We start from the raw sequence: 27,671 nt of genomic DNA on the forward strand, positions 1-27,671 counted from the left end.
GGGGTGCATTTTGGGAGCAGGTGGGTGCTGTGACTTCCTTCTGCACCTTGAAAAAAGGACAAAACCAGGACATTTGGAGGGCCTGGAAACCTGTCTGGGTTTTGGAGGCCTTGGGGCAAAGTCTCCTCTGAGTTTGAGAGGGAGCAGCAGGATGGGGAAGGCACTGCTGAGTTTACTGCAAAGTCCATGATGAGGAGACATGGATATTAAACAAATAAATTGGGATGGGATGGGATGGGATGGGATGGGATGGGATGGGATGGCACTGCTGAGTTTACTGCAAAGTCCATGATGAGGAGACATGGATATTAAACAAATAAATTGGGATGGGATGGGATGGGATGGGATGGGATGGGATGGGATGGAATGGAATGGAATGGAATAGAATAGAATAGAATAGAATAGAATAGAATAGAATAGAATAGAATAGAATAGAATAGAATAGAATAGAATAGGTTTTCAGTTCAAAGGGACCTAATAGAGCAGAACAGAATAAAATATTGTATTGTCGGTTTAAAGGGACCTACAACTACCATCCTGCCCAACTTCCTGACCACTTCAGGACTAACAAAAATTCAAAGCCTGTTATTAAGGACATTATCCAAATGCCTCTTAGATTCCTGTCAGTTCAAGCACCATCACCCTCCACCTTCTTTTCCCCCTCTTCCTTCCACCCCTTTTCCCAACAAACACCTCCCCAGGAAGGACCAGCAGCCAGGCAGAGCTAAATCAGTGCAGAGGTGATGGAGGCCACCAGGACAGCTCTTGATTTGGCCCAAGGCAGGAGCAAAGCCATGCTCTGCTCCTCAGCAGCTGCTCGCCAGCACGCAGCTCACAGGGCTCCCCATCACTCCTGACAAATGAATATTTGAAGCAGTTCCTTTTATGTGGGCTTTGCTGTCATTAGCACGTACAACTCAACATAAAACACCTCGGTGTGAGATCTTTTCTTCTCTTCCCTTTTTAGGCACAGATGAAAATCCTTTTAATGAAAGGCTTGTTTGGGGGAGAAAGAAAAACACACGCACGCACATGTTGGCTGAGCAGGGAAAGATGAAAACCTCCTTCAAGGTAATTAAATTATTATGTATCTGTTAAACCTCGTGAATAACAGATTTGTTATCTAGGCTTGCTTTTGGCTTGTGCCATTTCCCCCCCTCTTTTTTCCCCTACACAAAGCTAAAATCCTTGCTAGGCCTGGAACAAGATAATGTTCATCGTAGAGAAAAAGGCACAAATAAAAGATTTAGTCCTTTATCCCATCAACTCAAGCAGGCTATCCCAGCATCCCTTCCTTATACAGAAACGTTGACATGAAAGCTTCTCCCTGGATCAGAGCATATCTGAATGGAGACAAGACAGATGAGGCAATCAGCACTGGGTAATTGATATCAGGAGACAGGTGCTGTTTCTACAACCCCTGTCACACTGGAGACCCTCAAATCCATTGTTTTACACCACTTGCCTCAGTTTCCCCCCAGTTCTCGTTGACTGTCTTGCCCACTTGCAGAAGAAGTGGTTGAGCTCTCTTGCTTGGGGATTGTGTCAGGTAAGGGTTGATCTCAGAGTGGGAACCTGCAGCGCAATGGTTTGTGCTCAGACTCTGAGCCTGCGCGCTGACTTTAGCTCTGGTCAGCAGCAGATGTCAAAAGCAGAGCCAGGATGACAAAGAAAAATCCCCAGAAGTCCACTCCCTTCTGTCTCTGAAACTAATTCTCTCCACTTCTGCCATCAGCTCTTTGGGAAAAACAACAACAGCAGCAACAACAATCCACTCCAGTATTAAAATGTCCTTTTTTCCCTCGTGCTTTCCCTTCTGCCTCAGTAACAATAATATCAGCTCCCCTTTCTAAAGCAAGAAGTCACTCAGTATATTTCAAGTGAGTGGGCCTGGCTTTCAAAAACCTGCTGTAAAGGGAAATTACACGCCAAGGTGAAATATTTCTTCTACAAATCATTTGGGGACATCATGAACCCTCTGTGATTAAGATCAGTGCCATAATCATAAATACTCCTGCTTTATGACTAAGCTGGAGCTCTTCACTGGAGCAAACCTGGGCTTTCCCAAAGCTCCCAGAGTGGCTGATCCAGATCTGTTACAGACAGAACTGATTCACCTGACAAGTAGCAGGTAAGAAAGTCATATCTCAGAGCTGATGGTGAGGGAACAGGCATTTTCTGTCCTTTCTTCATCTCTGGTTGTTTTGCCATTCCCAGCCTGGGGCTGGCTGATCCCAGCAAGGCGATTCAAAGGCTGCCCTTGGATGGCAGGTAACAGCATTTTCTGGACAATGTGGGTCGCAGCCAAAGCCTTTCTGCTGTCTCTCTGGATCAGTCTCACGTCCATCCAGCATCCTGCACTAAGCAGCAACTCATACAACAAGGAAATACAAGCAAAAACCCCAAGAGCCTCTCAGAGAACACGAATAAGGCCTAGATGAAAGGCTGAGCCTGTGGGAGTCCAAAAACTTGTGAGGCGTCCTAAGGAAATGATGGAGTCAGGAGGACACAAGGGCACAACCTTCCTTTGAGAGCACTCCAGACTGGCCCAGGGGTGAGGGGTGCCAGCCCAAATGAGCCCACTTGCAGCCCAGGCCATCTGGACAGCGGGAAGTCTTTTCCCACAGGATGACAAGAGGTTGTACAGGCAAACAGAGAAAAAAAAAAAATCACCTGAGGGTGGGCATAGCAAGAGAAGGTGAAGGCCACAGTGAGGGGGAGGGTGAAGGCTTGGTGTGCCAACACAGATGGCTCCAGAGGGAAGGCATTTCTGGTCCATGTGACAGAGTAACACCAATATTTGTTTTGGGAAGATGTCTGAGTTAATCTGCTCAGCAAACGGGATGGTCCAACCACCCCATGCTTCCCATCAGCACCTCCTCAAGATTTACTTAGCAGGTACTCATGCCTGGGTGGTGGCAAAGCTTTCCCTCTCCTCATCCTCCAGGCCTCCAAATGCTGGTAGAGGGAAGGACTGAAAGGAGAATGGATATGAGAGGCCAGTGAAAATAGAGCCACTCAAGGTGAGGGTGCACTTTGAGCTCTGCTGAAGATGGGAACAGACCTGGGTCTTGTCAACCAAGTGAGACATGTGGCATCACCAGGAACCAGGTGAAGGTGTGGGCTGGCAGTGAGGAGCCAGGCTTGGCTTCTTCAAGGTGCTGAGTAGTTTATATTGTTCAGAGAATCAATTCAAGTGCACAGGACAGAAAATGATAGAATTTCAGGTGACAGTAAAAAATAGGCAGTGGAAGTTTTGGTGAGAGCGGTGAGTCAGTGAGAAGATGGCTTTCAAGAGAAGTGTGGGAGATAGATAGTCCTTCAAAGTGCCATTAAAAAAAAAACAAAACAAAACAAAACAAAACAAAAAAAAAAACCACACACAAAAAAAAAAAAAAAAAAAAAAAAAAAACAACAAAAAAAAAAACAAAAAACCACAACCTTTCTGGCCACAGAGTGATTGTAAATCTGTTTGTCAGAGGGCACTTGTGATGCCATCCTTCCCCAGCCCTTAAGAGCCACAAACACACAGAGGGAATGAGAAGAACCCTGAAGCTGAAGGGCATTTCTCACACTGCCAGGCACAAAGAAAGCTCTGAAAGTTTTGGGAGTTGCAAGCCCTTTATCCTTGCAGACTTTGTCATTCCAGTCCTTCCTCTGTGGAGCAGACAGCAAAACCAGCTCCTGAGCTTAGCAGATTATTCCAAATGTTGTATCCCAGGGGAATGAGATCCCATTTGTGCCCAGAGAAGGCAAAAAAATGCTGCAGCCCCCATTAGCAATACCAGTGTAACATCCATGGTGCTGTCATTGCCTTGTAGATCAGTTGTGGTTTTCCAAGGTCAGGTCTGTGCCTCTTCCTGCTGCCATGAAAATCTCCCTTTTACAAGATCAGAAAGGGAGTACACAAAGCTTAGCAGGGAATTCTCTGTTAAAGGGGGTAGAAGAGAGGAAAAGCAAACTCTGCTGGCAAAGCCCCCCAGAATGGAGCTGTTTCCTGAAGAAGACATCTTTCAGAAACAGAAGAGAGGTGATAAAGCTAAAAATAGGCAGAGTTTGATAAATTCCTGCCTCCTCCCCAGTTCTGCAGAGCAACACCTCGGAGAGGACAAAGTAAAGAGCAGTGGCTGTGCCATCCCCTTTCCCTTCCCTAAGAAACTGGGATAATTCTCATGATCTCCTTTCTGGTGGATCAGGAGATCCACTGAGGTTAGTAGGAATTTAACTTTGGAGAGGTGGGAGCTGGGAAGGTGAGTCCTGTGCTTGGTACACGAGGCACACCAGAGGAGAGCAGGGGTGCTGGTGGTGACATTGCACAGTGGAAAACTGAGACAAAGTGTCCCAGAAAGAAAATTAGGTTCCCACAGTGCCTGAAGTGGATGGGACAGAAATCTGTGGCCAGCAGGACTGGCCAAAGTGTGACAAGGCTTTGGAATAACCCTGGGCTGCCTTTCCTCACCCCTCCACTACCAAGCTCAGGGCATAAAACCCTCCATCTCCTCAGCACGTTTTTCCAGTAGTTCTACAGAAAATCCTGAATCCTGGTAGATGGAGAACTCATGAGTATTTATGGCTTTTCCCAGTGCCAGAGCAGGTCAGGACGTCTGATGCAGGACATCTCAACCAGCACAAATGTGACAGCTCAACCAGCATTTACAGAAGGGGTGGGAGGGAATGGCAATGTCACGGGAGTATAAAGACACTACATGTGGGACCAGGAAGGAATTAAGTGCCTTCCTATTTGTATTCTCCTTGCCTGCAAGGGCTCCTTGGTTGCAACACCAGCCAGGCAGCATTTGCAGCTCTGCATTAAGACTCCAGTTCAGCTCTGTCAGTGGCAATCTGGGGGGCAGTTGGATGCATCTGCCATTAGGCACCAAACCCACAAAGCCCCAAAGGTGTTCCAAACACAGCTGGAATCTACTGAATCCGTGGCCAAAGCCCTAAATCCTCCCCAGGTCTCAGTGGTCTGGGGTAGGTAACTTCCTTCTCTCCTGGAGGAGAGGCACGACCAGTGTTTCCCATCCCTCCCAGATCTCTGGTGCCAGGAGTTTGTGATGAGTTTCCAAGGTCACACACTGTTGGATTATGCCCTTTTCTGACCCAGAGATGGGGCAGCTGAAAGGCATTTTAAAAAATTTTATTCCATTTTCAGTCTCATGTGAAGGGTGAGACGATACAGATGTTATAATTCACGTCATCACAATCAGAAGCCAATTATTTCTTAATTACAACACATTGTAAGTGTTTCTTGGTCTGTCAGCTTTAGCCACACCATGCTGTTGATGCCTTAAAGCCAATGCTCTAAAATCACCCCTCGTGGGTCCTACTGCAATGCATCTTTCACAGTTCTATTTCTCCAAAGTCTCCAGTCTGATTTGCAAGGCCACCCTTTGAAACTTGTTTCCAGTTCCATTTCTCTCTCAGCAATGTCTGTCCTACTCCAGCCTTCTGTCAGGCTTTGAGAATTTTCTACAAATTCATTTCCCACATTACACTGCCCATGGTGTGCAGGAGGGAGGGAGCAGGTCCCTGGGGGTCTGGCAGAGCAGAGGGGAGAGGAGATCCCTGCAGAGGGACAGGGGAGGGCGAGCAGAGGAGGGAAAGGGTGGGACTGGAGGTGGAAAAGGCTTTGTGGACTGACAAGGTGACATCAGCCCTGAGCATCCCAGATGTGTGGCACATTCCCTGTGCCCGTGCCTACCTCAGGCATCTTGACTCGTCCCTCCTGGAAGGAGCAGGAGCTGGGGTCATGGGTGCACACGTGGCGGTACTTGCACCAGTGACAGCGGTAGGGGCTCTCCACGCACGACAGGCACCTGCAACAACACAGAGAGCAGTCACTCGGCCAGCCGGGTCCTGATGAGGCCTGAAGTTTTGGCTTTTGTGTTTTGCAGATCCTGTACTGCGTTAGTGTGTAGCTCTGAACTCCACACAGTGTTTGTAAGCTCTCCTCACAGTTTGGGCAGACAGAACAATCCCTCTGGGCCCCAGAACCAAGGGCACCTCACAGCCTCAGGCCCCAAAAGTACAAACAAAAGTGAATTGGGAGGAGCAAAGTGGGGGAATGTGACTTCATCACCTGAAGCTGTAATTGGATAATTAACCCCTGATATGCAAATAGACCAAACTTATATCTTCAAAAAAACCTCAGAGTGACTCAGAGTCCCTCCTGTGTGTGGCCTCTGCCAGGCTCTTGCACTGCCCAGGGTGTATCTAATGAAGGCCTTTAATAAATCCCCACTTTATTCTCTAATTCTGTCCAGCCTCTGTTCTAGGCAGCCAGTCCAAGGCATCACCGACAGCCTTTCCCAGAGGGAAGTACAGCCTGGAAAACATTGCTTTTGCAGGAGGACACAGGCTTTGCACGGACCCAACACCAGCAGGATGGGGCTGGATTTGCTCTGGCCCGAGCTGGTTGTCACTGGCATCTCAAATGTCACAAATGATTAAATAATTTAGATTGCATTTATGTCATTGCAACTAGAGGAATAATAAATATTTATTGTATTTTGGCTGCCCTGAGCACCAACAATCCAGTCTGGTTAATTCTCCCACATATGACCCAGAGGCCAGAGACAAACTGGGATGTACCAAAGCCAGAAATCCAAAGATGAAGCAGGGAATTTTCACCCCCTGTGTCCCACAGGTTTATTGGTGTGAGTTCTGATCAGGGTGATGAGGTTCCTGCCAACATATTAACTCATATTTTTCATCTCAGAAGAGAAGTAAAGACTACTGGAGCAGGTACCTGGGAAGCAGAGGGCATGTTCAGGGCATCACCTACTCTGGGTGCAGGAAAGAGCCATTCCCTCCATCTTACAAGGTTTTGCTCTCCTGTGCCCCAGGGGCTGTGCAGTCAGAGCTGCAAACACCTCCCCTGTTGTGTTACAGCACTAGCTGGACCTACATCACACTTCCCTTTAAATTTAATGTGATGTCTGCTCAGCAGCAACCAAACCCAGCTCTCTGCACAGTCCCGGTCATTCACACTCTGGAGATCTTCATGACAAAGACCTGGAGGGGCTGGAGAGTGTCCAGGGAAGGGAATGGAGCTGGGAAGGGTCTGGAGTGGCTGAGGGAGCTGGGAAAGGGGCTCAGTCTGGAGAAATCAGGCTCGGGGGGGACCCTGTGGCTCTGCCAGGAGGGGACAGTCGGGGGGCTCGGGCTTTTGTCTCAGGTAACAAGTGCCAAAATGAGAGGAAACTGCCTCAAGATGTGCCAGGGGAGGTTTAGATTGGATATTAGGATTGTAAAGCACTGCAAGAGGCTGCCGAGGGCAGTGGTGGAGTCACCATCCCTGGAAGTGTTAAAAAGCACTTGGGGACAAGGTTTAATGGTGACCATGGTGGTGCTGGTTGACTTGGGCTTGGTGATCTTAGAGGGCATTTCCAGCCTTAACAATTTTATGATTCTGTGAAGGCTTTTCCAACCTTAACAATTTTAGGTGGGGCTTTTAGAGGGCCCAACCTTAGAGGGACTTTTCCAACCTTAACCATTTTAGAGGGCTTTTCCAAACGTAACAATTTTATGATTCTGTGAAGCTGCAGTACCTGGAGGGTACCTTGAGGAGACTTCAGGGAAGTAAATTTTCCTGATCCTTATACGCCACCGGGTTTTTAATGGGCGGGAGAGAAAAACTCCAGAGCTTCTGTGTGAGCCCAACAGGCTGACACAACCCCCTCTCTCCTGTCTCTGTGAAATCTTGCTCAACCCCAATCCACTCTCAGCTCTGGTACAGCAGCTTATCCCTCAAATTGGTAACAAGTGCTTGCTCTGATACATCGAATTAAAAATGGATAGCGTATTATAGTTTGTCAAGTAAGAAACCAAAACATGCCATAAATATTTAACAGCACCATCTCTGCTGCTCTCCCCCCTCAACACTTGCTTTCTGACACTGTTTGTCAAAGCAGCAGGAACATGGAAATAAGATTTGCCTTTCCTTGTGAATTGCTGAGCCGCAGTAATTATCTGCTTTTGGCACTTCTGACGGCTCAGTGGTGGGGACAGAGCCACTCAGCCTTGCTCAGGGGTGGATCAGCCTGCTGCAAGGACATCTTTCTGCAGGGATTTGTGGGTCTGCTCCACTGGGGCGGCTCCTGAGCAGCCCTGGGTGGCAGCTAAACCCCAGGAAAATGGGGTGCGAGGCAGGGAAGGCTCTCACATCATGGGTAACGTGGTCTTGAGGGAATCAGCTGGGTTCAGTGCACATCCTGCAGGAATCACAAGCTTTATTTTTCCAGATTGGAGGGTTCAAGTCTATGCTAACCATCTGGGGCACGACGCTGGTGGGACTGGCAGCATGGATGAGGGTTGGAGGTGCATATGAGGAGCCAGACATCCACAAAAAAATGAAAAATAGGAAGAAAAGGGGGGCGTGTGCTGAGGGCACAATTCAGTTTTGACTCAATTCTGTGGCAAATTGCTGCTAATTTGATGGTCTGCCTGCAGAAAAAGTGGTCCCCACACTCTAAGCCATCTCAGGAGGGACCCACCACACAAGTGACCCCAGCCCCTGGTCACCTCCCCACTTTAACACCCTCCTGAGGGACACGTGCCCACGAGAAACTGGGACCAAAGGAAATGGACATACGAGTTGTGGACGCTGCAGTTGTAGAAAACGAAGCTGGTGCTGGCAAAGGTCATCCCCGTTTCCTTGGACTTGAGCTGGAGCTGGACAATGTGATGGTCACCTGGGGATAAAATAGGCACATCAGGGTGTGACTGCTTTGTTAGCCCAGTTCAGCCCTGTTGGCCAGGCCTGAGCCTGAGCCTGGAGCTGTCCCACAGCACCTTGGCTGGGCTGTCCTCAGTAGATGCAGAAAGGGTTATAAAATATTTCTAGAGCCCAGTTCTCCCTCAGGTACAGTACATTTTTGCCACTGGAAATTATTGTGCCTGGTAGCAGAGTCTGGGCTGGAGGGTGACAGCAGGTCTAATTTCAAAAAGGTGGTGACTGAATTCATCAAGTAGGAAAGCCAAGCTCAAAGAATATGAGTACAGATGTCTGGAATTTGGAGGTCATTAAAATATAATTTTGTCCTTAAAGTTGTTCTGTACTGCTGGTTCACTCAAAGTTCCCAGGAAAAAAGGGCATGTGGACATTCCTTCCATGTTCACTCACCCCACTCACCCCAGGCTCCATTCCCCTCAGCCTGTGGCTGCAAAGAACCCGTGTCAGTGTCAGAGATGTGAAATCCGTTGCACTTCCAGAGGGATCCAGCCATTTCTGTAGCTTTCCCTTTTCACCTCAGCTCCTCCACACCATTTCCCCATCCCTTTTCCCACTGCTCCCAAGCTGGGCAGTCAGCTGCTGCTTCTTCCCACAATTCAGCGAGGGCAATCAGTGGGTGCAGTAATTTGGTGGGGAAGTGACCCAGGTTTAATTCAGGATTTACCTGGGTGGCCCTTTCCCTGCTATTTATAGAAGGGCACAGAGTGACAGGGCAACGGGGAATGGCCTTAAACTGAAAGAGGGCAGATTTAGATGGGAGATTAAAAAGAAATCATTCCCTTTGAGGGTGGGGAGGCCCTGGCACAGGGTGCCCAGAGAAGCTGTGGCTGCCCCTGGATCCCTGGAAGTGTCCAAGGCCAGGCTGGACGGGACTTGGAGCAACCTGGGACAGTGGAAGGTGTCTTTGCCCATGGCAAGGGGTTGAAATGAGATCATCTTTCAGGCCCTTCCAACCCAAACTGGTCTATAATTGCATAATTTTCCTCCTCACCTGAAAGATTCATTAATCAATGAGGCCAGAGCAAACTTGACAAGGGGTCACAACGAGCACCTCGTGCTCACCCACCCACCTTGGGGCACACACACCCCACACACTTCACTGAACACATCTTGCTGCCAGTGCTTGGCCCTGCTGCCCCTCTGCTCTGCCATATTTAACGACTTTGCCAGTGCCTTGCAGGTGTTTTAAACCAGGATATGAGGATTGGATGGCCTCAGGTGGGATAGTCACACATCCTTTGGTTCAAATCCAGCCTCTGGCACTGTGGGGAGAACTTGGTTTTTGCAGAGGTGCAGAGCAGCAGCTCTGAAGCTGAGACAAGCTGCAGGTGCCCTGAAAGCAGATAAATCTCTCCCTCTTGTCCTGTCTCCACCTTTCACTGCTGTTTTTGTTTGCTGGTTGATGATAGCCTGGCCTGAGACAGATGTCCATACCAAGAAGGAATTTCTGGTGCCTGTCTTGGTAAGCAAACATGACTGATAACTCAGTGGGACTTGAAAGTGGTGACAACCTCCTGAGAGCTTGTTTCGGGACTGCAGAGGAGAGCACAGCAGCTGTGTGCAGCTCAGGGAGAGCAGAGGTGATGGTGACCTCATTTTCTGGGGTCTGAGCATCCCCAGAGGCAAATTTTACAGTAAATTTTCACAGGAAGCCAAGGATAAAAATTGGCAGCATCCTCTCTGTGTCTCACGGGGGTGATAGCAGGGTCAAGGTTTATAGAGTAAATCCCTGTAATGAGCCACAGGAGTTCTTGAAATTACCCAGAAAGTTTGTTGGAAAAGGGAAAGAAAAAAGTGTAGGAAGTTGTGGATAGGGGAAGCACCCTTGGAGACAAGGCATTTTTCTACTTTGGGAGAAGGAGCCAGAAGCAAACCTAGAACAGCTGAAAGCAGTAAAGGCCAGGAATTGAGACAGGGAGCTGAGCACACAGACTTAAATCTGGGAAGAGCAGGGTGAAATTACAGACAGGATTGTCCAGCTCTGCAGGAATTTCTGTCTGTTACACGGGATTGGATGTGCTGAGGGCCTGCATCCCTCGTGTGTAACTCCAGCCTGGCCAAAAGGAGAGGGAATATCCCACATCCACGTCTTGTCTTTGCTGGATACATGCAACTGCCACTCGGTGGCAGCCTGCAAACACCTCGTGTCACACAGAGGAGCACCTCAGTGCAGGTGCTGTGGTTGCAGCTCAAGGCTTGCACTCCTGAAACGCTCCCACATTCACACAGCTCGTGCCGTGATGTGCTGCTGTGCAGCTCCAGCATCCCTCCTGCTCCCAGGGCTTTCCATGCCCTCTCCTCAGGCTCTCAGGAGCCAAATCCTGCTTTGTGAGGATGCAGGATGATGCCTCAGGTTTTAGCTTTTATATTTTTCACATTCTGAGCTGCTTTAGTGTGTGGGTCTGAGCTTCATATTATGGGATGGCGAGCTCTCTGCACAGAGCAGGGAGACAAAACAATTCCTGCTCCAGCTGGGCACCAAGGACAAATGATCCAAATCTCAGCCCCAAGAGCACAAACAGCGTGGGCTGGAGAGAGAAAAACAAGCAGGATGGGAGTGCATGGGCTAAAGCTGGAATGGGACAATGAACTGCAAGGTGCAAATGGAGCAGAGCTGATCCCAGTGAGAGCCCCCAGGAGCGCTTGTGCATTTTGGGACCATTTTGGTTCATCTTGGGTGCAGCCCTGGCTGGGCTCTGGTGCTGCCCAAGGTGGATCCATGGAGGAGATCCTTTTCATAAACCCCTGCTTTATTCTTTAGCTCTGCCCAGCCTCTTCTCTAGCTCAGCCTTCACGAGGCATCAAGGACAGACGCAGGGTGTGGGGTGAGGATGGGAGGGAGAGGCGTGGTGGAGGAGCTGTGGGATACTCACCATTCTCTGTGATGATCTGGGGCACCTCCTTGGCAGCTGGAGAGATGCACTGGATCTGGCTGCCCACCACCAACCCATCCATCTCCGAGAGGTCCTCGAAGGTGCAGTTGACTCCTGCTGACAGCTCGGGGACGTTGTAGGTCTCCAAGACCAGCTGCAGGCAAAGACGGAGGGAGAGAAGGAGAGGCAGAAAAAGAGAGAAGAGAGAACGCTCAGCCAAACAACAGAGCCGGGCCAGCAGGAGAGAATTACACTGGAGAGGTCGGACAAAGAGCCTCTTGCTAGAGAGAGCATCCTCCTTCAGCAGAAAGCAGCGACTCGGGAGAGGGACGAGTGAGGAGGGGAGGGCACGAGATGCTGATGCTGGCACAGGTGGCGGGTGGCTGTGCAGGGACACCTGCACGGCAGTGTCCCAGTGCCGGCTGGGAGGTGCAGGGGAGGGAGTGCTCGCTGTCTGTCATGCAGGTGTCAGGTTAGGCAGGGAGTCTTTGGAGCCAGCCGTGGGTTCCAGGGCTGTGGTGGCCCCCAGGGCCCGCGGTTTCTGAAGAAGGTGACTGCTACTCACAAGAGGCACTCTGCAGACTCCAGAGAAACTGGAGCGCTCCAGTCTAACTCTCTACGGGCTGCTCTGCCAGCACCAGCAGGGGGGAGCACTCTGTCCCCAAGTTCCTGTGTGAGGAGAGTCTAGTTACAGCCTTCAGTCCACCACAAAAAATACCCTCTCTCTACAGGCACAGAAACCTCTCCTGCCCATCCCACTGAAGAACCATTTGGTTCCTCATGCTATCCTGGGGTTCCATATGGAAAAAATGCCGTGAAGGAGGATATCCCCATGTTTTTAGAATTCACAACATCCTCTGGCATAGCTCATGGTCATGGGAAAACGAATCTCAGGGCTGGTTTGCACCATGTCCATGCTTTGGAAGAGCACAGTCATGCTGTCAACTTCCCAAGCAAAGGTCCTGTCCCACGGCTCTCCATCACTGAGGGTCCTGCTCAACTCACCAGGTCATGCCTGAACACAGAGGGGCACCCCAGGGTACCCCCAGCACCTGGTAACTGGTGTAAATTTAGCAGTTTTGTGACCGAATGCTGGAGCCAAGCACTCGGCACAGGCTCAAATGCAGATGCTCTCCACACTTGCCTCCTCTCCGAGGCCCCCTCTGAGGTGACAGCCACTGAAAGGAGACACAGGTGCATGCTGAGGTGTTGTTTGTAGCAGCACAAAGAGCAGGGGTCTGTCCAGGTGACAAAGCAGGACGGATGAGAAGGTGACATAGCATTCAGTGCTCCCACACGCTGTGTTTTCCTCACTTAGGGAAAGGCTGGAGCTGTTTTTCCACACTGAGGACCAGCAGGGAGGAAGGCTGAGCAAACAGGCCTCAGCTCTGGATGCCACAAAGCCTTTGTGAGAGTAGGATCATTGTGGGGCCATGGGAATTCCTATGCAGTGAGGAAGGTGATTTTATTTGTCTCAGATGGGGAACAAGAAAAAGGTTTTGTTGTTTGGATGGATTTAGCACTGAGGCTGAATTAATTCTCCCTGCTAGCAGTGAAGAAGTGGAATCTGTCCTCCTTAACAAATCTCCCTCTGGGCATGGATGAAGCAGGAGGAAGCTGAGCCATGCAGAAGATGACACTGGGTGGGCAGACCAGTGCTTGGCCACAAACTCCAGTGCACACCCCAAGCAGACAAGAAGTCCTACATCCCACACTCCTGGGACAGCATGGAAAGCATGGAGCCTTCCCTCAGCCAGCAGCTCTTCTCAGAGCAGCAGCCCTGGGCTGAAACAGATTTAGGTAAGATTTTCCAAGGCCCTGTCAGTGCCCAAAATTTAAAAGCATGGCTGACCACACAAACACCCGTTCTGCCTCCATGGGCATTCTAGATTTGAGATTTGCCAAAGACACCATCAACCCTCTGTTTGTTCCCTTCCTGGTTTGCCTCTGGTGATGGGATGAGCTGGGTCACCAGTTTAGCTGGGACTGGGCTGAGACTTCCATCAAAATGCCCATGCAGATTGTAGGGTAACAGATGATGGCAACTTCTGATCCCAGCAGCTCTGGGCTGACTCACCCTGGGAGTAACCCAGAGGCAAAGGTCTCTTATTCTGTTATCATTTTCAGTCGCCCCAAGCCAGCCAGTCCTCCAGGATTTATTCCAACATGAAAGAATTCAACAGCTACTGAGAGAATACGGAAAGGAAACCTTGAACTCCCAGAAGAACAAAGAACTTAAGATGTCTCAGATCAGTTTTGTTTGAAGCCTGGGGAAAGTAAAGTCACAGCAAAGTTAAGAGGCTGAAACAAAGCAGCAATGATTGGACATGCAGGCTTTGAAAGGCTGATTTCATTATCCCTGGAGAAATCCAAACCTGCCACCTGGAAGGTGTCTGGCAGCTGAGCAATTCCATTTGGGCCTTTCAGGGTGTGGGGCTAATGACCAGCTTGTCTAGAGATGGAACTTTTAGGGCCTGGGTTGCCAACTTAATTGCAGCCCAAATTAGCATTGTCAAAAAGACAGAGCACTGGTAGCCTGAGAGAAATGGGTTTTTGTCTCCTTCTTGGAGCATGTTGGGATCTCACCACATCTGGTGCTACTGCCATGAGTCAGGAGAGAAACCACAAACTGGTCAGATCTTCAGCAGAGATTTCCTGCCTCAAGCCCAGGAACAACCAGGATCATCTGCTGCTCTGCCAGCATTCTCTCTGTGGTTTCCTTGGCTGCTGACTGAGTAGCTTGAGGCCAGAAAGGTTAAACCTTGTGCTGTGGAAGGTCACAGGAGACAGCAGGAGCCCTGGAAGCCTTGGGTTCCTCTGCACAGCATCCTGCCTCTCTGCTCTGCATGCTACTGCTGGAGCAGGATGGACTTCCTGGGGGCTTAGAAGGAGACATTTCCATCCAAAATGATAGGAAGTTGGAGCTCACTGGCATAATTCATATCATCCTTCACTTGGCTTTCTTCTAGAATGCAATTTCTAACCATGAAAATGTCCCTTGCCTAAAGCTATTAATCAATTCCTCTCCCAGGGCAGCACTCAATGCTTGCAGGACACAGAGTCCCTTCAGACCTGCCCTCACAGACAACAAGGACTTCCTAGTCCACTCCAAGACTTCTAAACAGAGAATAACCAATGCCAAAATGTCAGAGAATAACCAATGCCAAAATGTCCTCCTGTGGCAAGTCTTTGCCTGCGCCACAAGAGCTGCTGGGGAAGTTAACGGAGTCTGGAGAACCTCTTGCCGCTGAATCCCTGGATCTGCCACGCTGCAAGGGCAGGTTAAACCCGAGGAGAGGGGCAGGGATTGTCATTCCTCACCAGAACGTTGTACTGGGAGACGGAGATGTTGTTGGGGTGCACGGTGAGGCGGACGCACTGCTTCATCTCCGAGGCGAATCTGCGCGGCTCGCTGGAGCGCTCGCACCGCTCCTTCCTCGTGCAGCTGGGGAAACAGGAACAGACAGGCACAGGGTGAGCACAGAGCCGGGCTGGCAGGGTGGGGACAGCTCTGGGATGCGGGAGCAGCAATTTGTGTGGATACAAAGTCGGCTCTGTGCTCTTTGGGACGGCACAAGTGGAAAACCACACTCGCGCCCTGGCGCGCTCCGGCTCGTGGGATCATGGAGAATATCCTGAGCTGCAAGGGACCCGCAAGGATCATCCTGTCCAACTCCTGGCCTTGCACAGGACATTCCCAAGAGCCCCACCGCGTGCCTGACAGCATTAACTCTGGTGCTGGCAGCTGTGGAATTACTCAAGCAGGCTGGGGAGTTGCAAGGAAGCTGTAAGAGGAGGGAGGGTGATGGGTGAAAGCTCCATCCCAGCTGCAGGAATTCTCTGTCTCTCCACCCACACAGCAGGTCCAGCACGACCTTCCCTGGGCCAAACCCCCCAGCCCTTCAAACCCTCCTGTCCAAGGGCTGTGGGACACCTCAGGCAGGGCTGTCCTTGTAGAGAAGCCATGCACAGCCCATGGTTTTTGTCCCTCCTGCACACTTGTGGAGCCTCTGGGCTGCTGGTACCTCACTTCTGGGATGGGGTCACCCCCCCCAAGCAGTTTTCCCTGCAGATTAAGGAATTTTTTGCATCTGCCTTTGTGGGATAGACCAAGAAACGCTTATAGTGTTTTGTAATGAAGAAATAGTTGGCTTCTGATTGTGATGGCATGAATTATAACATCTCTGTTGCCTCACCCTTCTCATAAGACTAAAAATAGAATAAAAGTTTTTAAAACACCTCTCAGTTGCCCCATCTCTAGGTCAGAAAAGAGTATAATTCAACATGCCTTGAAAATGGCTGACTAGAAGTGCTGAGAGTTGAATCTTAAGAATTCAGGTGTTCCCAATAAGTGACAGCTCAGTGAAATTAGTGTGTGCTCACACCTGGGCTGCACAAATGCATGAAGTTCACACCACCCACTAATTGTTGATGTTTTCAGTGCTGTCACTACTCCTCATCTCACCTGTGTGGTGCAAACACAACCCAGAAAAGTGGATTGGTGGCTAATGACAGGAAATTTCCACCCAGGTTTGCACTTGTTTAACATAAACCACATCTGTATTTCACTCCACACACGCTGCCAAGGCCATTGCTCCAAGGAAGGTGTCTGCCTGGAAATCCACAGGGTTAATCCAAAAGGACAGCTCCAGCTGCATGCCAATTACCTCCTGCCATTAAGTTAATGTTATGGACTTGCACAGGGTGTCTTCAATGGATTTTGTTATTAGCAGTGCTATTACCCCCCATTAAAACCAGCTATAAAGACTTAAGTGCGGATGTTAAATTATTCACCCGCTCCCAGACTTCAGAGTCTCACTTGTGAGAGAACCTGGGGGCTGCTGGAGCTCCAAGATCACCCCTCAGCATCCCTCCTCTTTGGAGCAGAGACTGCAGCCTTGTGCATGGGGATTTGCAGATGGGGATCCATGGAAACACATGCCAAAAAACTCTGTAAATGGTTAATGCAAATGTTACAAAGCTTGGGGCTGCCTAAAACTTCAGGGCTTGGCTTCTCTCTAGTGACTGACTAGATAAAGTGAACGTCCCAACTCCAAACTCCAATTTCTCCGTCTTTCTGGCAGAGGAAAGTTCTGTATTTCCAGAGGCAGGATCCATGAAGGGATATTTTGGCCATTCTCAGCACACTTTGCAGGTTTGAGAGAGCAAAAGGAGCGCTGCAGCTCCTGCTCTCTGTTCCCCAGGAGCCCTCATCCCATTAAATCTCCTCTGGCAGTGCCACATGCTGGAACAGGAATTTTAAATGGGCACTCTCCAGAGGGTTGGACCAATAGCCCACTAAATACCCCCAAAACTGTAAGTCCCACATGGTGGCATGAGAGCCAAAAGGCAAAATGCTGACCTGAGCTTTTTCCAAGCACTTCCATAAAACAAACAGCCACAGCAATCCTATTAAAACTCCACAGGGTGTGGGAACTCCTCTCCTGGGAATAGCTTGGAAGGGAAAACTTTTTGGGCTCAGAATCAAACCACAAGTGCCCAAATTCTTCAATATGTTCTGTTTTCTCCCATTTATTTCCTTCAGCTGCAGCACAACAGAAATATCTGGATTTTCTAAAATTAAACAGGCTCAGTTCAAATCTATGGATATGGATTAAGCATCCAGGAATGTGGTTTGTATTCCCAATCTCACCACTGAGATACACATTATAAAATGTGTATAATAATACACATTTTATCTTGCTGTTTACAGGTCAGGCACATTCAAAACACTTAACTTTTTGGACCAAACTCTTGCTCAATATTAGACTGATGTGCCTTGCAGCCTTGATATCTGCCAAAAGGTGAAAATAATGTCATCCAAATAATGAATTTATGAAAAACCAAACCAAACTAAGCCTGGGTTTAATATAATGTTAAGGCTGCTGTGTCAGGGTCTCAGGAATTAGGGACTGCCAGACTGAAAGCAGCTTCTGTACTTCCAAATCTGCTGCCTGCACTCACACACTGCAAGCCAGATTTTAATTACAGGATCACAGGTTATTATTCCTTTTTTCCACGGTGACCTCAATTCTGCCACTTCCTAACTTTTGACTTTCACTGTCTGACTTTTTCAATGCAATTCCTCAGTTGGAAAAGCTCTGAATACCTGTGCCTGGTGCTGGAGTCTGGTGGTGGGGGAGTTCTGCTGAGCTGGGCTCTGGGTCAGGGTTCAGGCTCTGGGGTCAGCACCCCAAGTGAGTGACCACAGCTGCTTCAGGAATCAAATCTGAAGGGATGGAGCCACCTGCCAGTGGGTTTGGCAGGTTTGTGCATGCAGAAAGGAGTGATGGTGGCTCTTCTCCAGAGCATTTTGTCCAGGGTTTCCCCCATCTCCTCTCCCATCACCACATTATCTATCCTAAGCTGGAGCACCCTGTGGGTTCACACATCACCCAAGGTGTCTGCCCAGCACCTGCAGCTGAGGTTCTCCAGAGGCAAAACCTGGTGGGTTTTCCTGTGATGGATTGCCCTGAAGGAAGGGAGATTTAGTTGGATGTTACAAAAAAATTCTTTACTCAGAGGGTGGTGAGGCCCTGGCAGAGGTTCCTCAGAAAAGCTGTGGCTGCCCCATCCCTGGAAGTGTCCAAGGTTGCATAAGGCTTAGAGCAACCTGGGATAGTCCCTGCCCATGGCAGGGGGTGGAACTGGATGACCTTTAATGTCCCTTCCACCCCAAATCCTTCTGTGATCCTACAGTTCAGGTGAGCAGAAAAGGATACCCGACACAAAGAAACCTTCTCCCTCCAGCCTTCCTTTGCACCGCCAAAAATGTTCTGCCCTCCCCAAAGAGAGGAAAAAACAGCAGAGAAAGTTGTTCCAACATGTGCAAAGTCTTTCACTCCAGCACCAGTCTCAGATCCCTGGGTGGTGAAGGCTGAGATGCAGGAACAAAAGTGACAAAGGATCTGGTCACAGAAGGCATCTGCCCAGAGGGGACATGGCAGCCCCAGAAGTTCAGCAAACTGTAAATAAAGGCAAATGGGACTTTTAATAAATAAGTAATTCCAGACCCTGCCTATAAAAGTGGTCACCTGGAAGGCAGCCAGGCTGAGGGAGGGATAATGAAATACCCCGACCTCAACTCATATTTCTGTTGTCTCTGGTGACAGTCATTGTCCACCCTGGGAGCTCCTGTGACTCTCACCTGGTGGGTTTATTATTGCTTACACAGAAGAAAACCCCTTTTACAGCCAAATTTGCTTTAATGAAATACCTGTAGCCCCAACACTCCGAGGGTGCCCATGCACCAAGATCCCTTCCCACTGCCACACTCCCTAATTCCCTGCTAGTCACACCATACCTGGGGAATGTGTAGCTCCCACCCAGTGGCACCACATTCCACTTCAGGCCCCTAAAAGAGCATCTCCCGCCCTTTGGGCTTGTTTTGATTGTGGTGCAGACACGACACTTCTCTGGGTGTCTCACCAGCAGCTGCTCTTTCATTATCAGCTGTGTCTTTAACAATTCCAAGCGTCCTGCTTTGTCCAAAACCATTAGCACAAACACTGAGGAGCTGCTCCTACCACTGAACCATGAGGAATGTTATTTCCTCCTCATCTCCCATTAAGAATAAATACCACTGGTGCTCACCCTCTGCTCGCCAGCCAACCAATTATTTTAATAATGTTAAATTAATACTTTCCTCTTCTCTCGTGTCTCTCCCCCAAGAATCTCAGAAGGCTTTGCCTGCAGCTAATTAAACTTCAGGATACCTCCATGAGGTTGGAATTAGCAGGCAGAGACAGGAAAGTGAGGCACAGACTGAGAGCAGGGCAAAGCCCTGGTAAGCCTGGTTTGGACAAAAGAAATCATCACTAAATCCCTAAATCAGGGACCTAAAGCTGGGGCCACACCCTGCAAACCCAGGCTGCAGAGGGACAAGGCTATTCCACCTCTGGAGGGATGGGAGGTGTTCTTCTGCCTTGGTCAAACCAAGCCCAGACTCTCAGTGAAGACCCCCCCCTGAAAATGACCTTTATTTTTCACCTGACCGAGCCTTGTCTGCTCATAACCATAACGGTTGAAAAAGGAGAAGATTTGGATTCTGTTTTACTTTTTTTCCCCATGATTTCCCAAGAAGCAGACTAAAATATCCAGCTTTTTGAATGTGAGACCCAAAAAAAGTCAGTTTTCTGGCAATGGAAAAGGTCTTACCTGCAATTCTGGTAATTACTACCAAATTTCAAGACAAAAGAGTGGATCTGATCAGAAATTGCTGCTCAGAACAGAGCATTTGGGGACTTTTTACAAGTGGCAATTAACACATGATGTAGTTTTTTTTAAAATTTTTTTTTTATTCAGGGGAAAAAAAATACCATCCAAAATTTTTAATTCCCAGAAATAAATTCTAAAGAAATAAATACTTTTTGGAGAAGCCTCACCATTCGATGCACAGCAGTTTTCTTTTTACTCTGGGTGTTCAGGTGGGTTCTCAGGGAAGGAGAGGGACGTAAAAAAATCTGTGTTTGATGGCAAAGCTCAGAGACAGCTCAATGGTTTGGGTCATCCCAGCAAGTCCAAATGACACCTTTCCACCACCTCCAATCGGGTAATTTGCTGGAATCACTCTTTTGCAAAAGGTTTTGACATTTCAGTTTTCCTTTCTGGCTCTAAACAGTGACATTTCCCTCGGGGGATAAATTCTCTCACCCTCTGATGGATCATCTCAGCCCCCCTTTCCTGACACCTTCCCTCCCATGGGGGTGGCCATCAGGGCACTCCCAGCCACACCAGGGAGGAGAGGTCACCAGGCCAGGGTGGGATATTTTGATAGGGTACAAGTTTCATGTTGGAATTCTCATTTCCACCCCCAAACTGTTCATTCCTGAGCTTTTTTTGTGGTGTAGGGTCCCTCACACTGGGGTCCTCCACTTGTGCAAGATGGAGATGTTGTCCTATCCCAATCCTCACCTCTTCCCAGTGGTGTGTTTGCAGCTTGGGCAAAGTTCCCTCTCTTTTTTTTCACCTCTCTTTAGTTTTTCCCCTTAAAATTCAACATGTTCCCTTCTTTCTTTTCCTCAGATTATCCCTCTGCCTCCCTCACTCACACCACCACCTCCAGTGGTCTCCTTTCTAGGTGTGTTGGATAGAGACATCCAAGAAAAAAAATACAGGTGGAGGCTACAGAAGATGTGGGGAATCTTTCAGGGAAATCTGGTTTAGGTCTCAGGTGGAAGACCATGAGTAGCCCAGATGGTTCCCCCTGTCCTGGATCAAGACAGGGTAAGAGACAATGATTTTCCATTTCTCCCATCTCCAAGGGAAAAGCTGAGAATTCCCAGCCCAAGGGAAGATTCTCCAAGGGAAAATCTGAGAATTCCCAGCCCAGCCAGAGTCCACGGCAAGCCACACAAGAGTCAAACTGAAAAAACTGAACAGATCAAAAAATTTGGGGTCTGAAATCTAAGAGGGGGTGCAGGCATGGTCTGGTAGCAGCTCTTGTTTTCCTTGAGGGGAAGGGTGATTTGGGGATGTCCCAACCATGGAATTGTCCCTGGCCAGGTTGGATGGGCTTGGAGCACCCTGGGACAGTGGAAGGTGTTCCTGCTCGTGGCACTGGATGGGCTTTAAGGTCCCTTCAACCCAAACCATCCTGGGATTCTCTGATTCCTACAAAATAAAATAACAGAAATAGTGACTTTTTGTCAAATCTTTGGTCTCGTAACACACCAGAATTTTTCTTCTAGGCCAAGCTGGAGCAGCGCAGAACCTAAGAGGTGGCAGAGGGATTTCTGGCACTGCTGCATCCCTTGGGTTTCCCTCTCTCTCTCTCCACAAAGCCCTAGCTTCTGGCAGAGGGTTACGTTCCTCAAACAAGCACGGGCTGATGCCCCACAGGATCCCCAGACCAGCCTTGCAGCATCAGCCAGGGCTGCCCGTCCTTGTTCCCGTGAAGAACAGGCAGATGTTCTCTCGGAGGTTCTTTCTGAGATGCCTTTTGGAAGGCGATCAGCAGAGGGAGCTCGGCGGAAGCCAAGTGCAAACCCTCGGAATGGCATTTTCAGCCAGGGCTGGGGGCAGCAATCTGCCAAAGGGACGGCAGGACGGAGGTGCTTGGCTTCGGGAGGCTCTGGAGATCCGAAATATCCTGCTCAGTCTCATCAGTCTGGTCCCTCTTTCGGGATGAGATGCAATGTGACAGCTTCGCTCCTTAGTGGAGAAAAGTTTCTTTGATTTTCCAGTCAGAAAGAAGGGTGAGAGGAGAACAGAGCAATTGAAGGAATCTGGGGATGGATTAAGAGGTTTGTTTTAGCCCAAATCTGACCAATGTTCAGAGCCAGATGTGGGTCTCCTGTGGTGGCTTTATCACCAGAGGGGAGCAAGGCTGGGGAAGGAGGGAGCAGCTGAAATTTGCCTTTCCCTCTGCTGCAGCCAAAGCAATTTTCTGGCTGGAGCCAGGAAAAGGGAGAAGATTCAGTCCCACTCGCATGTAAAGTTTAAGGTCAGTTTTAGCAATGTTTTGACATTTCCGGGTTCCCTCGGGGTCCCAAGAACAGGAATGCCATAAATGTCGAGACACAGACATAATTGACCTTAAACTTTACATGGCCCTGTGGTGGATACCCCACTCCCTCCCTGCCCTCTCTGTTTGGCCTCCAGGCTGCCCAGGGCATGGCTGAAATTTAGCTCTCCCTGGCACCAAGAAGTTAAATTTGACCATCTGCCCAGGATACTCCATTCTGGACAAAAAAAGGCAGGAGATGCTCCAGGAGAAGTGACAAATTTGAGCTGGGATAATGCACAGGATTATTGCTGGGAAACCTGTCCTGCTGGTGAGGAGTTTTCCCAGAAACTTCATGAGTACCTGAGGAAGGAGTTGAATATTTCATCTTTGGCTCTAACCACAAACAGACTCAACTCCCCAAAAGCTGCTGTTTGGGCATCAAAGATGAACTGGACAAAGTGGGGGAAAGCCACTGTGAGGAGTAAAAGCTGTAGGGTCTTTAATGTGTGCTATTTGGGCACCAAGAGGTCTGTAGATTTTTCCAAAAAGGCCTGAAAGTAGAAACTCAAAAAAACCTGGAATTCATTCTGGAGCTTTGCATCTCCCCAGGGCAACTTTTAAGGGACCACAAGCCACAAAAGTCTTCAGACCACCATCCAAAGCTCACCCTGCTGCTGTTCTCAATGTCCCAGCGGGGCAGTCCTGGGTTGAAAGAGCAGAACTCCATCCTTGTCCTTGGGCTGCAGTTTGGGGAGGGAAAATCTGCCCTGCCAAAGCTGCCTCTCCCCGGCACCACCACCCCTGTCACTTGGCCAAAACGGAGTGAGGCTGCTAATTGCTCTGCCTGCTAATCTATTCTAATGCATGGTAATAGAAGCCGAGTTTCTGCCCTGATAACTCCGCCGGCTTATGCTGCGGAACCGCAATCCCCCCGCCCGCCCCTTATCTCTGTCCCCAGGTGGGCTCCTCCCTCCATCCCAGCAATTGTGCGAGCCCACCCCCGGAGCCCCACGGGGCGTGGGTGAAAGGGATTTACTCCTCCATCTCCCGCCCTACAAAGCCAAGAGCTCCACAAGCAGCATCCCTCCCCTCAGCTTTGGGGGATTTCACGCCCCTTTTCCTTTCCCCCAGCACCGTTCCCCAAGTTTCAGCATCCTTCCCCCTGCTTTGGGGGATTTCATGCCCCTTCCCTGAGCCCTGAGCCCCTCTCCCCAAGTTTCAGCATCCTTCCCTCCTGCTTTGGGGGATTTCATGCCCCTTCTCCTTTCCTCCAGCACCATTCCCCAAGTTTCAGCATCCTTCCCTCCTGCTTTGGGGGATTTCATGCCCCTTCTCCTTTCTCCCAGCCCCTCTCCCTAGATTTCCAGAGCTGTGGATTGTCTTGGCCCTGCCTGGAGGAGGTGGGGTTGGAGCATCAAATGCAACCACGAGTAGCCCAGATCCTGTCCTGGATCAAGGCAGGATAAGAGACAATGATTTTCCATTTTCCCCCATCTCCAGGGGAAAATCTGAGAATTCCCAGCCCAGCCAGAGCCCATGGCAAGCCAGGCTATACTTGCAGGCAAGAGTCAAACTGAAAAAATGGAGCAGACCAACAAATGGGGGATGTGATGGGGTGGTCCCAAGCCCCGGGGCTGAACAAAGGTTCAGAGGTGGCCCCAAGGACCACCCCAGCTCAAACATGGCTAGGGGTGTGGCCAGGGACCAGCGATTCGAGCAGCAAATCTCTGGAAACCTGGATCCTTTGTCCAGTGAAGGAGTGGAAATCGTTTGCTGGCACGGGGGGAAGGAGGATGTGGGAATGAGGGAGGGGGTCTGGGTGAAATCCACAGCTCAGCTGGTTGTTGTGGAAGAGTGGAGTTCCTCAGTGAATCACGGGATCATGGACTCATGCACAGGCACAGGTTGGAAGGGACAATAAAGATCATCCATGGGCAGGAACCCTTCCACCACACCAGGTTGCTCCAAGCCTCACCCAACCTTGGACATTTCCAGGGATCCAGGGGCAGCCACAGCTTCTCTGGGCACCCTGTGCCAGGGACTCACCACCCTCGCAGCCAAGAATTCCTTCCTAAAATCCATTCCTAAATAATTTCCTTCTGTAGAAGCAGCCTGAAAACAGCCAGCACTTTGTGTGTGACATCTGGGAGGATGGGGATCTCCTGCCTCCATCCTCTGACCCTTCCCAGCCTCCTGCAAGGGTCAAAGACACAAGGAAAGGACATCTCTGAAGCTGCAGGGTCTCTGCTTTGCTGCCCCTTCAATCACAGCCCTCCAGGTCCTTTTGCTGCTGAACTTACCAGGCACAACACGAGCCCGGTAGCTTAAAGAAGGAGGAGAATCTCAGAGCACAAAAATCACAGGCAGGAGGCAGAACTCGAGCCAAAGGCATGAGAACTGAAGCCAGTCCAGGGCACTGAGGTGGTCCACAAGAAAGGAATCACAGGAATCTGCCTGGAATCTGCCTTTTGCCCTCCACCCATGAATGGCTGAGCTTCAAATGAAGATGGAAAAACCTCTGAAGGCTCAGCTGAAGGCTACCTGAGTTATACAAGCTCCTGTCTCTGAGGAGGCAGCAAAATAACTTTCCCTGCACTGAATTCACTTAGAGTCGTTTTAAGAAAATTAAAAGAAGAAGAAAGTGAGAGAAAGGGAATGAGGTTGCTAGATAAGGCAAGTAATTAATGAACAAAATTACTTTTCCCAGAGAGCATCCTATCATGGTGCTTCCTATTCATGCTAATAATATTTGTGAGTGTCTTCCCCAGAACCTGGGCTGATAACACCTACACTCTCCCGTGCTCCTACATGCTCTCCTCTGCAAGGGCTGATGCAAATAATATGTTCAAAGGGGCTGAAGTTCTTTCTTCCTGGCCTGATTCAGAACATCATCCCTGAAATCTTCCTGGGAGCTTCTCTCGAGTAACTCCAAGGAAATTAATTTGGTGTTTTCCCTGTCACTGTGGTCCAAATGCCAAATATCTGTTGGTGAAGGTGATGGGAGGTGCCCTTGCCTTCAGAAAGGTCAGATTTGGGGTGTTCTGCTCAGAGGTGGTGCTGAGGCTTCCTCAAGGCTGCAGTGAGAGCTGGAAGTCCTCCGGGTGGAGGGTTTGGTGCCACTTCAGCCTTGTCTCTTAAAAGGCAAATGAGGATCTGTGTTCAAGGAGGTTTTCCAGGGAGCCATGGGAAGTGCACTGTAAGGAGTCCCCACTTGCAGACACTGAATCCCTGCCAGGCTCAATGGGATAGACTGATCAGGCCTCCTGAACACTTTTCATCCAAATCCCCACCCCTGGAAACCTCTGGAGCAGTTTTGCCCAGAAAAGTGCAAGGTAGAGGGGATCCCACAGAGTTTCTCAAACCAGATTCTCCCCACCCACTGCTCCTCTTGATCTTCACCAATACCTCTATTTTCACACTGCTGATAAGCTCCTTCCCTCCTCCTTATCCATCCATCATCCATCCATCCATCCATCCATCCATCCATCCATCCATCCATCCATCATCCATCCATCCATTCATCCATCCATCCATCCATCCATCCATCCATCCATCCATCATCCACCCATCATCCATCCATCCATCCATCCATCATCCATCCATCATCCATCCATCATCCATCCATCCATCCATCCATCCATCCATCCATCCATCCATCCATCATCCATCCATCATCAATCCACCCATCCATCCATCCATCCATCATCCATCCATCATCAATCCACCCATCCATCCATCCATCCATCATCCATCCATCCATCATCATCCATCCATCCATCATCCATCCATCCATCCATCCATCCATCATCCATCCATCCATCCCCATCCATCCATCCATCCATCCATCCATCCATCCATCCATCACTCTGCCCACGTCCACAGCAGCAGAGCCTACAGTGATGGGTGCTGTAACTCCAGCATTTGCTCTTGGCAGAGACAATTCCTCCCTCTGGGCCCAGACTTTTCTGCAGGAAAAGCAGAATTTCTGCAATGAGCAGTCAGAAAAGCCACAGGATAGCACAGAGGGAGTTGCATCGAGTCCCCATTACCACACAGGCCTGGAAAGGGACTCTCCAGAAGCTCCATGGCTCTGGTGGGAGAAGAGACTGTGCAGGGAATTGGGAAAAATAAACCAAGGAACCTCTCAGCCCACCCTGTGGGGTGTGAAATCAGTGGGATGGGATTTGCCACCTGAAAAAGGCACCCATGCACCTCCACCAGCCCCACTCAGACCATGCTTGAAGCTCTGGATCCATCCCTAAGCTATTTGTTTTCTTGGAGCAAGGAAAATGGCTGGGCTGAGCTGGATGCACCGCCTTCAACAGGTGAACAGAGATCAGAAATGAGGAGAAGCTGTGTTTCCATGGCAGTTTTCAGACCCTCACATGACCAATGCACAGGCTTTGGATCAGAGCTGGAGCTTCCCAGCTACTTAAATCAGCATTTCTCCCCAGCTCAGACAAAAACAATAAGAATTCTGCCTTTCACACCCCAGCTCCTTCTAGGAAAGGGTATTTGGGGGGAAGAATGATAAGAGGAAAAATAGAGCGAGAAGGATTTTAATTTTAGTCTCGCTGCCTTTCTCTGCCCAAGCCTGATCCAGACACAAAGTCAGGGAACAAGCTGAGTTTCTCTCTTCCTAAGCCTCCTCTTGAGCTGGCTCTGCAGAGAGGTTTGGAGTGGAGGGAGGATCCATCCAGAGCCAAGCCATAAGAAACAGAAACAGAAAATTTTTGGGCTCCAAAACACCCTGAAACCAATCCTGGCTTCATCCCTCTGGTAATTTGAACATACAGCCAAAAGGAATTATTATTATTATTATTATTATTATTATTACTATTATTATTGGTGGTGGTGGTGGTGGTGGTGGTGGTTTTGTTTTTTTACATTTTAATTATTACTATTTTAGGAGTAATTCTCCCGAACCAATCAGGTCTGGCACGCCCCACCTCACACCATGAGGCTCTGGGAAGCACTCCCTGACCTGAGGCTACACCAGGAACCCCAGCTCACGCTCCAGCTGCCAGGAAAACGCTGTCAGCTGGTGATGGATGGATTTCCCCCCATCTGTGCCTGGCTGGAAGGGGTGGGTTAAGCACTGAGGAATCGCCCTGGTGCTGTGGGTGACCTCGAGCAGGCTGGGCTGTCGGATGCACGGTGGTGGAGCCATCCATTACACATTCCAGGTGTCCATCTCCCAGGCTCATTTCCTAGTTCCCTGCCCTTTAAAAGGACGTAATTTCTGGACACAGCTTGTGTGGTGCTGCTCTCTGGGCACGCCTGGGAATGCTGGGTGAGCCAGACAGGCTGCACTGGGGGATGTGATGGGAGTGACCATGGGAAGAGGTTATTCCTTCTGGCTGACGCTGTGACAGGAGGGATCCAATGTGGGTAGGTGGTTGGAAAAGGTTGGGAGTGCTGAAGGAGGTAGGAATTCAAGTGCAGTTTCATGATGTTGTCCCTCATCCACCTATATGAGATATCTTCACCCAACATGCTAATTTGTGATGGACAGGAGTCCAGCTATGCCCTTAAAGGGAAAAAAATGTCCTGCTTGAAGTCCTTCAGGGTCAACATCCAATCCAGAATCCTGGAGTCAAGCTATCCATCTTAT

At 49.5% G+C, this 27,671-nt stretch overlaps 1 protein-coding gene across 1 annotated transcript in view; it reads right to left on the reverse strand.

Moving 5' to 3' along the window:
- PLXNA4 (plexin A4) overlaps positions 1 to 27,671 on the reverse strand; it is a 440,787-nt gene that overhangs the window by 95,176 nt on the left and 317,940 nt on the right. The window contains exons 6-9 of the mRNA XM_053942305.1: positions 14,932 to 15,055; positions 11,611 to 11,764; positions 8,597 to 8,696; positions 5,705 to 5,819 (exon numbers count right to left, since the gene is read on the reverse strand). Coding sequence (XP_053798280.1) covers positions 5,705 to 5,819; positions 8,597 to 8,696; positions 11,611 to 11,764; positions 14,932 to 15,055 — 493 coding nt within the window. The remainder of the gene's footprint in view (positions 1 to 5,704; positions 5,820 to 8,596; positions 8,697 to 11,610; positions 11,765 to 14,931; positions 15,056 to 27,671) is intronic.

Source organism: Vidua chalybeata, chromosome 5 (assembly GCF_026979565.1).
Source record: "Vidua chalybeata isolate OUT-0048 chromosome 5, bVidCha1 merged haplotype, whole genome shotgun sequence".
In the NCBI taxonomy this organism is placed as follows: Eukaryota; Metazoa; Chordata; class Aves; order Passeriformes; family Viduidae; genus Vidua; species Vidua chalybeata.